The 18,135-nt window shown below is 35.0% G+C and overlaps 1 protein-coding gene across 2 annotated transcripts in view; it reads left to right on the forward strand.

Moving 5' to 3' along the window:
• The window catches only part of SNX13 (sorting nexin 13), a 64,476-nt gene extending 46,665 nt beyond the window's left edge, over positions 1–17,811 (forward strand). The window contains exons 17-26 of one of the 2 annotated variants that reach the window (XM_040061335.1): positions 1,093–1,162; positions 3,621–3,793; positions 6,258–6,365; positions 7,105–7,215; positions 8,512–8,673; positions 9,884–9,955; positions 10,792–10,937; positions 12,709–12,777; positions 13,628–13,740; positions 14,227–17,811. In XM_040061335.1, the coding sequence (XP_039917269.1) occupies positions 1,093–1,162; positions 3,621–3,793; positions 6,258–6,365; positions 7,105–7,215; positions 8,512–8,673; positions 9,884–9,955; positions 10,792–10,937; positions 12,709–12,777; positions 13,628–13,740; positions 14,227–14,474 (1,272 nt within the window). In that variant the 3' untranslated portion in view covers positions 14,475–17,811. The remainder of the gene's footprint in view (positions 1–1,092; positions 1,163–3,620; positions 3,794–6,257; positions 6,366–7,104; positions 7,216–8,511; positions 8,674–9,883; positions 9,956–10,791; positions 10,938–12,708; positions 12,778–13,627; positions 13,741–14,226) is intronic. The other variant, XM_040061342.2, reaches the window with a different exon arrangement.
• The last annotated feature ends 324 nt before the right edge of the window (positions 17,812–18,135 follow it).

The raw sequence follows: 18,135 nt of genomic DNA on the forward strand, positions 1-18,135 counted from the left end.
ATGTAAGTAGAGGTTTTAGTTTGATATGGGCGTGGCACTGCTAACCAGTAAGTCCCATTGTAGGTAACTTTTTGTAAGTCACTATTAAACTGGCTTGGTTAAATTATAAAAAGTAGCAGATAGCTATGTTCATTCTGAATGTGTTTCTTTGGAGAATTTTAGAATTCAGGGGTGAAATATACAAAGTAACTGGGATCCCAGTGTCTGTGAATTCTACTTAGGTAGCTCCAGCTCTTTATTTTTTTTTTTCACCTGGTAATTTAAGATTAGAATGCATAGTGGCCCATCATCTATTTCTTTCAGTTGCATATGCAAGTCTTTCAACAGTTTTGAAGAGCTTTATTATGTTAAAACTTAGTAATCTGATGTATTAATTTTAATTAAAAACAGGCCTTGTCTAAAAGACCCATTAGTCTTCTTTTGATCCCAGTAATTATTAAATATGTAGACTGAGCATTAACCAGCTGAGGATGTACCTGTTCCCTTTTAACAACAGCAAATATTCCTGAGAAAAATGTTTGCTTGTTTTGGGGTTTTTTTGGGGGGGGTTGTTTGTTTGTTTGTTTGGTTTGGTTTCGTTTTTGGGGTTTTTTTACATAAAGCAGAAAAACATCCAGTTTCTACTGCTGTGTATCATTTGTGTAGCACATAAAGACATTTGAAAGAAAATAGAATGCTATGAAGGCAAAAGCCAAAAGACCTGTTACACAACATCTTATTTCCCTTGTTTGGGAGGTTTTCACTGTGTGATCAGTTTTTGGGTTTTTTTCCCAGTGCTCAGTAAAAGACTATTTTTAGCTGTTTTTCCATTAGATTTGAGATATCAAACTGAAGTGGCAAATAAGTTTGATCAAATAGGAGTGTTCACAGAAAGGGGGAAGTGAAAGGCTCTGTACTGTGCAAAAGAACAGCTTTGGTAACCAGGTAGTACAAACACCTGCGCTGTTACAGTGCACTGAGCTTTTAGTATAGTGAACTGAAAGTTTGAAAATTAAATAGATGAATGAAAACACATCTCAAATAAGACGTATTTCTGATCTTATTCTTTTTTTTTCCCATTTTTTCCTCCTACATTATCTCCCCACCCTTCAGTCCTTAGATGACCTTTCAAATGGCCCTTCTGATGAGACAGTTCAGCTCCATGCATACATCTCAGATACTGGTAAGTGAATTTGTTATGATGCCTGCTTACTTTTTTTCCACCATTTATTTTAGGTTTTGTAATATTGCAGACCCTTGAAACCTGGATTGTCTCATTTTTTTGGCCTCATAAAACATTTGAATTCATATTTTCCATTAAGCCCTTTTGGAAATCTTTACAGAATTTGTTCTGTAGGTCTATAACTAAGAATAGTCTGTAAGTACAGACTATATATCTGTACTTAAAAAGTGATTTAATTTTTATTGCTTATGGTATTATTATTAACTACTACTTTTATCTCTGGAGAATCACTGATTAAACTTACTGTTGAGTAGGATTTATTTTAGCAGTTATTTAAAGAAATTCTGAAAGCCATCTCTCTTTCTAGTCACAGAACTATAATTCTTCAGTGTTTCATTTTCTTAGTATAATATTTTTCCCTTATTCTTTGTGCTTCCTTACTGACTTAGCTTAGTTTTAGGAAATGATTTCTGTCCTTATTGTGGTGGCATTTTTGGTTATCTTTTAAAAAACTTTGCCCTAAATGAGATTGCATTGGGTAATTAAATTGTGGTCTTCAGATACTTTTTTGGTACATTTTACTATGCAATATGCTTTTAAATCTATGCATTCAGCTACTTTACATTTTAGTTAAACCTGTTCCAACCCAGTGTGAGGGCAGTGTGCAATCCAAGTCCTCAGGGAAAGGGGAAAATGAGCTGAAGTTAGAAGAACCACATTCTGCTTTTTTATTAAAATGGCATGTGGTACTTTTTTTCTGAATTAAACTTAGATGTTTCATCATTCTGGCCTAAGAAAAAATGGTAAACTTAGAACCACATAAATTGTAAAATTTATAATCTTGAGGGCAGCATGTATTGATAACTACCAGTCTGACTCTGAATACATGATGCTCCAGTTACAGCAAGAGATCTATACAGGTTTGTATTGCAAGACAGTATTAAACTGCCTCTGTGAGCAGGTTTTTTTCCTCACTCAGTTACTATCTTTTACTGTGCATGAGGGTTATTTACAGGCAGGATTAGCTGTGTGTTTCAGGATTCTTGCTGTCTTGGGTTGCAAAATAAATACTATGTAAGAGGCTATGACATAAGGGCCAGTAGGACAATTTCTTTCTTTTTCTGCCTGAAGTGATTTGAAGATGCCACTTAGCAGTGTCTCTGGGATGTGGTCTGGTGGCTGCAGGGCCAAGTGGTCAGTGTGAGTGTAGAGGACAGGGCTTGTGCAGTATCTATGGGGCTGGGGGTTCCTGGCTTTGCTCTCTGGGCAGTCTTTTGGCACCATCCTGACTGCATGCTTGTTCCCCTGGGGGTTCAGCACTCAACGTTCTTCTTTTAGAGGGTGGATGGCAAAGATAAGATGCTCTGTGTCCACTGTTCACCTTTCTAGTGTGTAATTCTTGCATTGGCAGCAGCTGCCACTATCCTACAGGTGTTCTCTGGCTGCTTAGACAAAACCATTATACTTCAGAGAAATCAAGACTGAAAGTACTACAGAGGATGGAACTGATGATTTCTCAGGAGAATTGTATTTTATGCAGTCTGAGTGCATAGAAAAATTCAGAGATCTTGATTAAAAATATTTTCATCTAGCCACTGGAAAATTGTAGGTACTGAATATTGGCTCAAAACATAGACATGCTGCCAATTTCAGTGGTGTGCAGTGTAAACAATATTGGTTCTAGGTTATTCTCTAATAAAATAAATTCTCTAAATAAAATGAAGGGTTTTGAAACAAACTACTGGGAAAATTCCATGAGGGAGGAATGTCCAAGAGGTCTTAAATATTTAATGGAAATCAGAAAGACGTTTGCTTCTATTTCAGATAGCTATATGTATTCTTTTCATTTATGAATTGACTTTTCCATACAATGTGTGTGTGCACACGCTGAGAATGCTTTATATATATGTACACGCGTCTGTATATATATAGTTGACTAAATTAGCATGGAGTGTTTTTATCTTGAGTTAATAACTTACTGCTGAGTTAATAACAAACTACTGATGCCAATAACAGTGAATGCTTGCAGCTTGCAATCATTGTCTTCTATTTATAGACTTTTTTGATGGGCAGACTTTTGCAATGTGATTAGACTACTTTGCAGACTGGAATTTCTTCTGGTTCCACGGTTGTCTTTCACCCCCATCTTGAGTTCTTTAGGTTAAAATACCTTTTTTAAAGATCAATTTAAAAGTGGAAAATTCTTCTGTTTGTTTATGTTTTGCATGTCATTGAAACCTGTCTAACTTTAAAGCTGCTTAATCTCTATTTAAGTTTACATAGTAAGTTTTGGGGAGTATCGTACAGTATTTAAGTTAAAGGGATAGTCTTCTGCTTGCATGTCCATTTTTGTCTTTCAAGTCTGTCATTCCAGACATTTCTTCACTTCACATTTGTGTCCTTTCGTCTTCCTTCTTTCTGTTTGTTCCTTTTTTATTTTTGTTTTTAAAACTACTAGTCTATGCTGACTCTGACCCATATGCTGTGGCAGGAGTGTGCAATGACCACGGCAAGACGTACGCGCTGTACGCCATCACTGTCCACCGGCGAAACGCCAACAGTGAGGAGATGTGGAAGACGTATCGGCGCTACAGCGACTTCCATGACTTTCACATGAGGATCACTGAGCAGGTAACCAAGCTCATGAAAATCTTAATAGGTGCACATTTCTGTAGTTTAATAACCAATGACTATATGATTGCTCTATGAAAAAGACATGGAATTTAGAAAGTCCCCCCCTCCTGTTCCCATATTGTTTAATTTTACTTTAAATCTTTGCATGGAATTGCTGTTGGTCTCTGAGGGAGTTATATTTGTGACAGAGATTAGGAAATAAAAGCTGAGGTTGGGAAACAAGTATTTAGGTTTTAAGTGAATGTTAAGAACTGGTGGGGTCCCAAAAGGCAGAACTGGTAGTACTTCACCATACTATTAGCTGTCTACCTTTTACTGTTCTACTTGTATTCTCAGACTCTTAACCCTCCTAACATGAAAGAAGGAAGAAATAGAAAGTTTTAATTCACCCGCTAGTGCAAAGTAGAACCTACTGACATGAAAAAATGATGAAAACACAGTGCTTTTAAAAGGAGGCTAAGTGCTTTTAAACCAAGCCTTTGGAGAAGTCAGATTTGTCTGCATAGCCTTTGAACTAGTCAGAAGTGTCAGTTTATATCCCTTTACTCTGTTATTAATTGAGAGTCATAGAGAACAAGTTCTGTGCAGGTAAGTTAGCATTTTAAAATTACAGCAGTAATAAAAATTGAAAGGGTTTTATTATAAAAGTAGACATGTTGAATATTTGGATTAGTTATAACTGAAGTCTGACTTTTCTTTGAATTTCTGATGATCTTAGTATGCTCTCAGTAAATTTGAAATACCAGTTTTTGTAGTCCTTCAAATTGATTTTTTTTTTTTAAATTAATTCAGTGTTTTGAAGAATCTCGGATCTTAGAGTGAATTAGCATTCTGCTGATATGGAACAGTCATTTAAAGCTAAGATAACATTAAGTGAGTAGAAATAAATGGCAAAAGCAAAGATGTTCAAAATAACAAAATCTCAACATTTCTGGTTGCTAAGTCTGACTGAATTTACAGAGACTAGGAATGTTACCCTAGACTACTGAGATTGCAAAAAGTAAACAAATTCCTGTGATTCACTGTAGCACCTAAGATGCTCCCAACAGGTTTGCTTTTTCTTGACAATAAAATAGACATTCTTATTGTCTTGTGTGCTTGTCTGAAATATTTTTATTGACATGTTAAGGGTAAAAGTTAGAATCATTGATATGAAATTAATGAGAAGGGCAGGGACTGTTTTTCAGAGAAAATAGACAGTTGATCCAAAATGGAATTGAAGTCAACAGCTCAAAGTATTTGAGTTTCTTTTCCTTAGAGCACTGAAAATATTCACACCAGTTCCTTTAATCAGTCATATAATAAATACCATTTGAAGTAGATACCTATATTTAAAATAGAGGCTGTTAGTTGCTTACATTGCTTCTGCTTAGATACAAGAGTCCAAATGAAAATGAGACCATCTTCTGTTCAGTTACTTTCCCACATGGCAAGGGAATGGGATTTGTAAAGTTGTAAAAAGCTATTCTTTGGTGCTTCCCACAGACCATAAATTTTTTTATGAGCTTTGTGGCCTTCCAAAGTTAAATTCCAAAGTTAATCTTGCAGGGACTGATTGAAATCCATATCTTTAAATCTGTAATGTTGTGGTCTTTTCTAGAGGAAAAGGATGCAACCTGTTTCCAGGTTGTTTATTAAAGCTTAGATTACGGTATGTTTCTCTCTTTATATGAAAATATAAATTTAATATTATAATTATATAATAATACCTTAAGGGTATTATTTACAGGAAGTCTGGATTCTGTATGGGAATAGTCCTGATTCTTCAAGTTTTGTTCTTGTCACTTTTTTATTTTTTTGTGTGTTTTACCAAATATATTCAGCCTTATTAAGTGTTAGGGCCTCTGTTTTCCCTTTTGCTTCCCTGGGACTGCCATTCTTCCTGCAAAACTAAATCAGAATACATGTCAACCAGTGCCAATCATTGTCATTACCTGGAGAAAGGGCTCAGATCATGACATGTAGTGCATGTTGTGCTAACCTGTGTGTAAACTGAGTGCTGCTATCTCTCCAGGGAGGAAAGCTTAATTTTTTCCTTAATAGGCTTGATCAGAATAGGAAAGGAAAGAGATTTTAGAAAGATATACAAGTTCTCTTGAAAATCTTTACTCTTTATGTAGTCTCATAATCCTAGTAACTTAATTTCAAATAATAATGATAAAGTTTGAGCCTAAGCTTTTTGCACAGTCTATTGGTTTGTATTTCAAAAGTGTATTTCAAAAGAAGAGTTTCACAAGAAATTAAATTTTACCCTTGAGAGTCTCCTGGGAATTTTCATGCATTTGTTCTTGACAGCATATGTTTCACTTTGGCTTTTCCAAGGATTCTGAGTTCCAGGCATGGTGCAGAATTCTTTTTGTCAGGTGTTAGATGGTATATAAGAATAGGTGAATAGAATGTCCTTATATGAAGACTTGAATCTCTTGAAAACAGAATTTAAATTTCTTCTCTTTTTTTCTAGTTTGAAAACCTTGCAAATATACTAAAACTTCCTGGCAAAAAAACATTCAACAATATGGACAGAGAGTTTTTAGAAAAGAGGAAAAAGGATTTAAATGCTTATTTGCAGGTAAGCTATTACTCTTTTATTTTAGCTCTGTGCTTGGAATTATTTTTTTAGAAGTAGCTTGCTTTTGTGATTTTTTTCTTTTGTAAAAAAAGGGGGAAAAAAGCTGTGTTGCAGTTGGTACACAAAACTAAATAATACACCATAACAACTTGATACTATCTCATAAGTTTGCATTTTCTTTGGTGTTTTGGTTTATTCTCAGCCAGCTCTGTCACAGCTTTTCTGAGCTGATGAGGTTCCAGATATGTTGGTTTTGTGCATTATGCCACTGACCTTCTCCTGCTGACATGTTTGTGGTCACTTTCTCTTGTGCTGCTGCGTAAGGAATTCTGTAGCACCCACGCCAGCAGTGTAAAAAACCACACAGTTCCTCTGTTCAGATCAGCCCTAAGAAAGAAAGAAATTCAGTTGTCTTCCTTCACAGGGACTTTCTGGTCATTTAGCACTAAAATATGTTGACCAAGTCAGTGAACATGTTAACAGTAAGTAACGAAGCTGCGTAAAATACTGTGAAATGACAGTTTGATGATAAAGGTGTATATTTTTCTGTGAGATGGTACAATTACCATAGTGGTTAAAATTATGGTAATTACTAAGAAGCCCGCTGTTTCCATCTTGAGACTAATGTAATGTTGGAATAAAAATTTAGAAATGAAAAAATACATTGCTAGATGTGATGTCTTTGATTGTGTCTTGTTCATTATGTATTAAAATAACTTTTAAAAATTATTTTATGCAGCTCTTGTTAAATCCTGAAATGATGAAAGCCTCTCCAGCTTTAGCCCATTATGTGTATGACTTCCTGGAGAATAAAGCCTACAGCAAAGGGAAGGGGGATTTTGCACGGAAGGTAAGAATGTTTTGTACAGTCAAGGGAACTTTAGAGCATTCATTCATGCAATGATTGCATTAAACAGACACGTTGAACTGATATTAAAAAGCTATATAGCACTTTGAAAACAGCTTGCAAGTGAGTTGCTTTAAAACTTTCAGTGGCAAAGTATCTGAGGACATGCAGAACCAAAAAATTACCTTTTTTATAATACGTAAATCTGTTTGTGTGACGAGGAAATAAAATTTTGACATTGGACACAGTGAATTGCACTGAGTACTCTAAAAGTGTGTTTGTTGCAAGTTGTTTTGTCAGACATCTGAGATTTTTTTTTTAGAGTCTTATTCCTTCTGATTTCTTTCTATAGTTCTTTACTCTGTATTTGCTGCTGTTACCATGCTTTCCATTCCTCAGCCCAAAACACAATATGCATTTCCCTTCAGAAGCATCTGTTCTGTATTTAGGTGTAACTATCCAGAGTCATTGGTCAAATTCAGAGCTCTGGGCTCTGCATCTTTTTTGTTAGGCCACCAGAACTGTCTTCAGACAAATGGTTCTTTTTTCAGTTACCCAGTCTGTGTGAGCATCTGCTTTACAAATGTAGTAATTTCTAAAGTTTTAGTGATTTAGATACAAAAAGCATCTGCAACTGTATTGTCAACTCAAGTAACTGTCCTGCCTATATTCCTTAAATAATTCACAGTGAAATAGTTAAATATTTATCAAGGTTTATATAATGACTAAGACGTGTTCTCCAGCTTACAAGATTCTTTAAAGTGTAACTTTTTAAAGGGCATCACACTGGTATTTGTGCCTCTGTTTGGACTGAATTTAGACTATATACTGAAAGAAAAATTGTAACAGTTTCTGTGGAACTACTTTATGTTTTTAATTATACTTGCCATGATACATACTATTCCAGTGCTGTTTAGAAGAGACATGTTGCAGGGATGAAGAGTTGAAAGCAGAATTGAAACATCTGGAAGTAGAAAGCTTGGAAGGGAGAAATGGTATTGAATGGAGAAGAAAAGGAAAATAAATTTAAGCTAAGAAAAGCCAAGGGATGGGAAATGGAAATTACTCAGGAAGACATCTGTTGAAATATGTAAATAGCTGCAGTAGGGTTGTAACAAATGAGAACTATAAATGGAAGTAAAATTAAAACTGTATTCTGCATTCTATAATGAAGTTAAGTAATTTGAGTTATTCTTTTATATTATTTTTTTCTGGAACAGTGCCATACTTCTCATAGTGTATTAATATACTGGTGTCCTCATAGATTATACAATTCTGGTTAAACATCTTCCCCTTCAGATGGATACGTTTGTAAATCCACTGCGTAACTCTATGAGAAATGTATCAAATGCAGTCAAGTCTATCCCTGACAGCCTGGCAGAGGGAATGACTAAAATGTCAGACAACATGGGTAAAATGTCAGAGAGATTGGGACAAGACATAAAGCAATCATTTTTCAAGGTAAGAAAATACTGGTGGTTAGTACATACTAGTAAATTAACAGAAGAGTCACTATTGACTCACTTAAACTAATGTTACATAGAGTCAAGTCGTTAAACAGAAGAACAATCTGTTTTGTACCTGCACCTTTTTAATAAGGTTCAAGCAGGCATTTTACTACAAAAATGGAGGTCTTTGCTCTTAAGCAACATGTTTCAAGATAGCATCTACAGACTGTTAAAGTTCTCCTTCACTTAATTCAGTGACGTAACTTAAGAAGAACATGAGATTCATGGCTTTTCTTATTTTTTAACCAACCATTCTCAATCAGCTAATTTCCTGCATCTACTGTTTTCATTAGGGAAAAAACCCATAAATTTTGAAACTCAGAATAAGGAGATAGCTTCTTTTCTGCTTATTCCTTGCTGAATTCTGGTTTAAATTAATTTTTTTTTCTGTCTTTCCTGCCATCTTTCCTCATCTCTTATATTCATAAAATACAATACTTTTGAGTTTGGGAATGGTAGCATGACATGCAATCTGGAAGTCCTATGAAAATAGTTATGTTCAGAACATGTTCATCTTCCCTTCGTTTCTCTGGTGTTCCTCTTTCTGTGTGTAGCTGTAAAGTCTGTGGTCAGGGATTGTTCCATTTTGAGCTACCAGAGCAGTTATATATGGCAGATGTAGAACAGCAACTGAGATGGGTGAATTAACCCTTAAATCATGAAAGGGAATAATAATTTGGAGCCTGGGGGAGATATGTGAGGGGTTTTTTAATTACTTGCAGGGTAAAATGTCTGGACTGTCTGGACTTTCTCCTTGCTAGTAACTTCCCTGGTGTGTGACTTACAATATATTTGCAGTTGTACTTGCTGGGAAGCCCATGACTAGACAGGAGTTTAGATCAGGAAGAAATACCAAAAGAAGTATCAGTCTCAAAGTTTTTAGGTGTTTTTCAGTTGAAGCATTAGGCACTTGATAAATTAGATGTGGCTTGTCTTAAAGGTATTGATAATTTTGGTAGCTATACAAAAATGTGTACAGACTTGGTTTTTGGTTATGGAAGGTGAAAGGGCTGCTGTGTATTTATCTGCATTAGTTTGCAGTTACTTTTGACCAAATGTTGTTGTTTTATATTTTCATAACAAAACTGCTTATGAATTTTTTTCTGATTTATTCATACTCTAAAGTATTTTTTCTGCAATTAACATAGCCTTTTTTATTGTAGGTGCCGCCTTTGATGCAGAAAACTTATTCAGATCCTGACCATTGCCGAGTTGCAGCACCAATTGATGACAATGTGAGTCTGACATTTGTCCTTTCAAGGTTGACACTTCTAAAACCAAACAAATGAGTTGTTCTGCATTGAGTTACTTTTATGGTTTTCTGACACTACACCAGGTACTTCAAAACAGTTCTAAGCTTCTTAAAAAGAAATTTTCATACTTCCTTTAGAAATCAACATTTTTGCTATCAATTAAATGGTTTGTGCAACATTGGAATAACTTTGAAGAGTGTTTCTGTGTTTTATGGCTGGGGGGTTAATTTTTTTTTATTTTTTTCTCTTCTCCCTCCAACATGTTTTTTGTAGGCCAATCTGTAAAACATCAGCTACTGAAAAAGTAAAATTATAATCCTTTTCTTAATCTTCAAGCATAAAAGCATTGGCTAGTCATGCAGGTTACAATGATGTCTAAATAAAAAGCAGTCCATTGCAGTGAAATGTAACTGCACTGTCTATAAGAAAACAGTGCCCAAGAAAAGCTCCTTCCTGAGTTTTTGTGTAAGGTAGTTGGAAGCACAGCAGCCAAGGAAGAGGTCAGGGATGACATCTCTCTTTAGGACATACTTACATGTATTAATTTTATTCAACTCCTGTAATAACTGTTGACTTCTGAAATAGTTGCTGCTTCTTGTCTTTTTTAACAATTCAGTGTATCTGAATTTAATTTTCAGTCTTTTGCTACCAATGGTGTTATAGAAGATTTAGGGAAGATTTCGTATTACACTAAAATACTGAATAAAGTGTTTGTCATTGTTGTGCTTATATTGAAGACACATAAAGTAGCTTCTAAAACTGTAGCTTTCTTGAACTGAAATAAAAGTTTACTGTTTATTCTTTTACTTGGTGGTCAGGTGGATGACAATATTCCGCTGAGAGTAATGCTCCTACTTATGGATGAAGTCTTTGATTTAAAGGAGAGAAATCAGTGGTTAAGAAGAAATATAAAAAATCTGCTTCAGCAACTTATTAGAGCAACATATGGTGACACAATTAATAGGTACTGTTTTTCTTATATAGAGCAATCATGTAAATGATGCTGTATAGTCGCTGTCTTTATATCCTTCTTGGTGTTACTGAATGATTGTGGTTTAAATCTGCATGCATTCCTCTTCAAAGAAAATCAATAAACTGAGTGCAAATGTGGTATAAAATGGAGATAAACACAAAACATTACTGAAAGAAAAAATCTACTGAAAGAAAAAATCCAGTGACTCTTACATGCCAGAGAACTTAGAAAAGAGCTTTCCTGTATGAGAGTTCAAGTTTCTGTGAATATAACTTAATATTTCTGCTTTTTGCTCTGTTTTACCACTACACCTTTTAAAATTAATAGTATTTATTACTTTCTGCACTATTTTTGCGTACATCACTTTCATGCCACAAATGATACACTGGCACTTTCAAATTATGTGAAATATACTGAGTTTCTGTGTCAAGGTTTTGCTCTCACACTTTAAAGATGGAAGTGGGAAAGGAAAAGGACTCTTATGGGGTCTGTTTTTGCTGCTCCATGTTATTTGTACTTCATATGTATATTTATTCATGGAAGTGCAAAGCCAGTTAATAATGCTAATCAAGTAATGTTTTGTGCCCTCAGCTTAGAATGATACAGTTTCCAGGCTTGCCTTCTGAAAATGTGTTTCTGAAATGTGAATAAAGAGCAACAAATTCTGGATACAGGTTTAGAACTGCTTTGTTACTTTCAATTTAATGCCATGAATCAAAAATTTAATTTCTAGATGGTGAGAAGTAGCTTCCTAGTACTTTTTTTAGGACATTCTTCACTGTATCATTTCTCTTTACCCTTCACAATTATATTTGTGATGTTTTCATCATGACAAACATATAGACTTGTGGTAGCAGTAATGATGTAACCAAGTGATAAAATAGCACTTCTCAAATAATTCCTTATAGCCAGTTGAAAACTGTCTTGGGAACTTTAATTCCAGGAACATGCTGCCCTATTGAACAACTGAATACTTTCTGCTGTTTCCAGATTGTAGTATAAGCAACAGAGTTTGTGCACAGGCTGCTGCTTCCTTATTGCAGAGATGGCTGTAGTGTAGTACTAGTTTGCTTCTGCATTTGGAGCCACTTCAGATACTCATGGCTTCCTCTGGTCAGCAGTCATACCTTGTCCTGGCAAGTTCTTGGGATTTAAAGACATTCTGCAGAAAAATCGTCTTTTTCTGTTTCTTAGAAAACTAAATTCAAATTGTGGTTAGGGAAACAGTCATGGGATTGTGGTGTTACACAGATGCATGTATCATTTCTGTAAGCATCCTAGATTTGGATATAGACCTGTATGTATGGGTTGTTGAATGAAGGCCTGATAAATGATCTCCTGTTAAGGACTGTGAAGTAACTGTACACATTGCAGCAAGTATTTTGAGATTCTGAGTAGGCCCGTTGCTTGCAGAAGCAGAACTTGAGTGATCCATGAAGAGCATGAAGAGGAGTGCTCTACAAGCAAACCAGTTATCTAATGCTGATGGGAGATACAACACTAGCTTCGCAGCCAACTTCATTATAATATATTTACCCAAAAAGAAAAAAAAGCTTTAGCTTCAGGGAGTGATCAGTGAGCTTAGATTTCTATCTTGAGAATCAGTGTTAGGCTTCCTATTGTGCAGTATTATAGAACCTACTTACAGAGTTGGAAAAAGTTGAAATTATACTTTGTTTGCCCTAGAATGCTCTTAAAAATACTTCACTTATGGGTTCTCTGCTTTAAAAATTAAACAAAAGACTTGTTGCTTTGATTTTAGAAAAATAGTTGATCATGTTGATTGGATGACATCTCCTGAGCAAGTAGCAGATGCAGTGAAACGCTTCAGGTATGTCTTTTATCACAGATGCTAAATATGAAGCACTCACCAATTGATGTCTAATACCTATATGTCTTCCTATTCTTCTTACATGAGGAAATTATTATCATTCTCTGGAATACAGTTGGATCATACACTGCTTTTTTACCTGTGAGAGAAAGCAATTGTCACACGGAAATGAGTATTTTTAAGTTTTCTCCTCTGGCTTAAAAACCTTTTTGTTAACCAGTCTAGAAAAGCTTGAGTACAGGTATACTTAGATATTTCATCATTTCTCACTGTAGTGATGGTGGTGTCCTCTTTGCCTTGATGAAGGCACATACATGCCTTGCTTTTAAAGGCAAACAATTAGTGCTAAAAGAGCCCTAGCTCTGAGATAATGTTTCATTTTGGATAGATACAGTGGAACTGAAGCCTGAATATGAAACTCTCAATTTCCTAAAAGTTTTAATGGCCTCTCAGCTTTACCATGTTGAAAGGCTAACTGCTAGTGTCAAAACTTTGATGAAGCAATTAATAGACCTAGAGTCTCAAGCCTGGTAAAGGCAAGGCTTAGGTCTTTTTTATGTAAGAACTATGTGGTATTTGAATGGTTTGCATTATTTTACTAAAATTTCATTTCTTCTGATTCCTGTACTAAAAAAGTATATGGTAGCTACTGATTGAGTGTGTTGTTCTACTTGCTTTTGATTTCTTCATCTTCTTCAGTTTTTTTCCTCTTCTGATATTTGAAGTGTATGTTAGGTTGTGTGCAAGTTACTTTCTTGTATTTATTTTATGAGAGAGCCTTAAGAGATTTAAAAGAGCTTTTCACTTGATAAAATGTAAATGTATTTTGACAGATTTGCTTTTGTTACAGAGATGCTTTTTGGCCCAACGGCATTTTAGCAGAAACGGTTCCACGAAGGGACAAAGCTATTAGAATGAGAACAAGAGTGGCAGGGAAAACCAAGTTGCTGGAGGTAATGCCAGGTAAGTGAGTCTAGGATTAAAATATAATAATTCATACCATATATTGTTACTGAAATGAATGTCAGTATTCATTCATTGTTGATCGTTTTAAGTACTGAAAAGAAATGTTGATGTGTGAACTGTATTTAAGTGAACAGGTTTCTAATTAGTAAAGCATTGGTCATTTTCACATGTATTGTGAGTAATTGTCTTAGAGACAACTCAGTATTAAGTTTCTAGAGGATTTAAGTTGTGCCTGAAATATGTATATTCCAAACCAGTACAATTTCTTGCCAACATGGTTTCCACATATATAAGGTAAGAGTGAAGTAATTTTTAGAAACACTCTTTTGTAAGAGAACTTTTAGTTTAGTCATGTTGTGTAGAGGCACTGTTACCTCGAATTTCAGGTTACATAGTTTGAAAGACTTAATATTCAGTTTAAGTTTGTTGTTAACATGGAAGTAGAATTTATCTTAAACTTCTGTGTGACTTCTGTTTCTGTAGATGAACTGAAACACATCATAGGCGCTGAGACTACGCGGAAAGGCATTCTTCGGGTCTTTGAAATGTTCCAGCATAGTCAGCTGAATAAGAGAATGGTGTATGTGTTTCTGGAGAGATTCCTAGAAACCTTATTTCCACAAAATAAGTTCCCTGAGCTGTTCAGCAAACTGCATTCAAGGTCAAAGCAAATGCAGAGATATAAGCAGAGACTACACTCTACTCAAGCGCCTTCCTTACAGAAAAGGTGACACTTCAAATCCATTAAGCTGGTGTTTGTTTGTCCAGGATTAATTACTTGGGCAGATTCTCTGGGGCTTCAAACTCACATGCTGTCATTTCTGCACCAGTCTTCTAGTGTCACATATTAGATTATTAATGCATCTGTAAGACCTGTGGATCTTCTCATCTTCACTTGTAATTCAACCACTACCAGAATGGTTTGTGTGTCTTAAATGATTTGGTGCGTCTTCATGCAACATTGAGAAGAAAACTGGCCTGGTACATCAGAATGCTGATCCCTTCCGTTCCTGAGTCGATGTTTTGCCAGCAATGAAAAGTGCCAGACTGTTCAAGTAAAGCACAACTATGGTGACACAATTGAAGAAAAGGGTGTTTTGGCACTGGGAGATAGTGCAATGTGTGAGAGTCAGGTGGAATAGTTCGAAATTACAAGTGTTGAGGCTCTGTAGGGCTATTTTAACATTCCTGTAAAGGCTGAGTTAACTGGAAAAGCAGTCTTTGGAATTGCAGGTTCATAGGAGCGGGGAGAAATAGCTATAGCCCCATCATGAAAGTACATTATTGAATAAAAGTGGAAGTAAGGTGGCTTTGATGCCACATTTGCATCACCTTTCATATTTTGAAGATTAAGCTAACCTTATATCTAATGGGGGTTTTAGTAAAAGCAGGGGTGCAGTAGAAACAAACCCTTTATTCTGATTATTCTATAGCTTTAAGGGCCATAAACTGCTCTTACAGCACCTGGCATACATTTTGCATGTAATTTCAGTGGAGGAGCATCATATTTATGTTCAATTGATCTGTTGGAACATAAATCGATAGTTGTAGAAGGAAAGGGATATATGTTTCAAAGAGGATAGATATTGTGTTGAAGATGAGGAAATTGCACTAAGACACAGTTTACACACAACTCCCCACTAAAATCTGGAGCTTTTTTGGGATGTGAAAGAACTATGTCCTACTTAATTGAAAGATTCCTTACCTTTTAGTGTGTAAGCCTCATAAGGAAAAATGTGAGAATTACTTGGTTCCTCACAGGTAAAAATTTCATTAGTCATATGCAAACACTTGGAAATTTCTGAATGCATCTCAGTGTATATATGAAAATAAAAAGGAAATAAAACGACAATATTTTTTTAAATAATTTTTTTATTTTTTGCATAGTGTAAAATTTTAATAAAAAATTGACATCAAGGCCCCACATCCATCTGTTTAGTTTCATTGAAGAAGTTCTGTTCAATTAAAAATACAGTAACATCTGAATAATCCTGTTTGGCCACAGCGTATCTCAGTTTGTATTTTCTTTTTCTTAGTCCCCGACTGTTTGAGCACTACTGTCTTGAGTGAATAGAAGGTAATCTTTTAGAGTCCCTTTTTTTTTTTGAAAGCTAAACACAGCGTAAAATACAGTTATGGATCAAAGATCCCAAGGATCCTTGTTGTAATTTGTGTCTTAATGGGAACAAATGGTCCTTTTATGCAAGAGAGAAGCATTGACCTTTGATGAAAGCATTCTGAGACAAGATAGAAGGCTCTCAAAGGACCTCATTAAATTGACTGACACCTCTATATAGATAATTTTTCTTATGGACTCTATTAATGAAATGTAGCCTTTTATCATACTACTTAATGATGATCATATTGTACTGTTAACACTCTCATACAGTATGCATGGGCTCAAGTGCACTTGTTTTTTTCTTTATTGCAGAACTAAATGCTGTAAATTAAATCCCTTTCTTTTGTAATCCCTAGGCAGACAACTTGGTAAATATAGAAGAACCCGTCTCCCTTCCTCTCTGCAGGTTCTGTAGAAGTGTGACAGTTAAATGCTTTTGAACTTAACAAAATTCTTGAGTTCTGTGTGAAGTAATCAACATAGCCAGCTCCTATTGTTTACATGCCTGTATCTTCCTCTGATGTCAGGGTGCTCGAGCATAACTGATATCTGACTGATGAAAGATCATTCAGCAGTTGTTCTTGATGATACAGTAAATATCTCACTAATCCTACCAAATCTAATTTATGTCTTTTAAGTCACTGAATTTGTTAAGCAGTATGAAAGGGTAAAGTTCAAATACTGTTTTGTCAAATCTGTGGAACCTTTTATCTATCTGTAGGTACCATGAAAAATTTCAAGAGGATAATGATAATATACAAATTTGGGGTGTTTATTTTTTGTTTTGGTTTGGTTTTTTTTTAGTTATCTGGTACATTTCTGTACAAAAATAAAATAATATGTCTAGGAATGTGAACTGAACATAATGCACCGTGCTTATTAGTGATTTTACTTAATGAATTTATTACATATACCTATACACACATTTATATACGCATGTGTGCATATGTATATATGTATTGAAGTTTTGTCTTCTGTATTTAATTACAGAATGTGGCTTCCTAATTCAGTGGTGCCTGTTGGCTGGCAAGAACCATCAGAAATTAGAACTTTTTGTTAAAGCGAGTTTGTATGTATCTTTATTTAAAAGGTTTTCCTGTTGACAATTTGAAGTATTGAACCCTGTGAACCCATGCAGCCTATTATCCTAGGAAGTCTCCAAAACTGAATGTTAATATACAGCACTGAAGTGTCTGGATGTATCTTCTGGCCTTTGGGTGCTGTAACTGGCCACTGAAAATTGTGCCACTGTCAACAAATGCACTTGTTTTAGCCTTAATTATTTTTAAGAGAAAATGAGCAATTGAATTTTTCATTTGGTTCATCCTCAGGCTTGTGCTGCTGGTGTTTGCTAGAACTAAACAGTAAATTTTAAGTGCTACCAGAATGTGTACCAAAATGAAACTATATAAATTCCACAATCTAAATTTTAATTCTGTGCAATATTTTCATTTAATGCATGTGTATTTGAATAGCTGTAAAATAAATGAATTTTTAATGTTCTGAAGTCTAAGTTAAAAATGTCTTCTCAGCTGAACAATTCTGCATTCTGTTGTTACGTTAGTTTATTTAAGGACTTGTTTTAAAAGTCTTACTTGTTACTCCTTTGTTATTCCTTTGTTCTCAATGATCCTTGCTCTCCTGAGCAAAGCTCATATATTACAAGGGAAGAATCTGAAGAACACATCTCATAAGCTCATAGAGCTATTATAAATTACTTGTGCATATCATTGTACAGTAAGTGTCAGCTGTGTGCCTAATTGTTATATTGATGCTTTTCCCCTCCCTTCCCCCTCCTCTCGTTTCTGTAACAAAGAATGAACATGAAATGGTCACTGCCATGGTCACTTCTACTGAATGGCAGAGGACTCTGAATTTTTTTTGGAGTTTGCATTTATGTTTTGTCCAATAGAAAGCTAAAAAATGACACTAATAAAGTATTAACAGGATTACTAAGAGTCTTCATTTATTTTTCAAATAACATTCTCACTAGCAGGTATGAAATGTCGCTAAAGATTAAACTATTGCTATATAAATAAAACAACCATCCTTTAATTCTTTTTTTTAACATTTTATAAACTGGGTTTGCTTCTAACAAATTAATCTCTACATTCATGTTTGACCAGTGTTTACAGAGAATCCTGTCTTTTAAAAAGAAGCAGAAACAGTGGGATTGTATTGTGTAGGAGGGCTTTATATTGCAGTTTTTTTAAGTCTTTGGCTTTTTCCCCCCGGGTTTATTTTTGCAGCAGCTGGGTCTACCATGGGATCGC

The sequence above is a fragment of the Hirundo rustica genome, chromosome 1, assembly GCF_015227805.2.
Source record: "Hirundo rustica isolate bHirRus1 chromosome 1, bHirRus1.pri.v3, whole genome shotgun sequence".
NCBI lineage: Eukaryota > Metazoa > Chordata > Aves > Passeriformes > Hirundinidae > Hirundo > Hirundo rustica.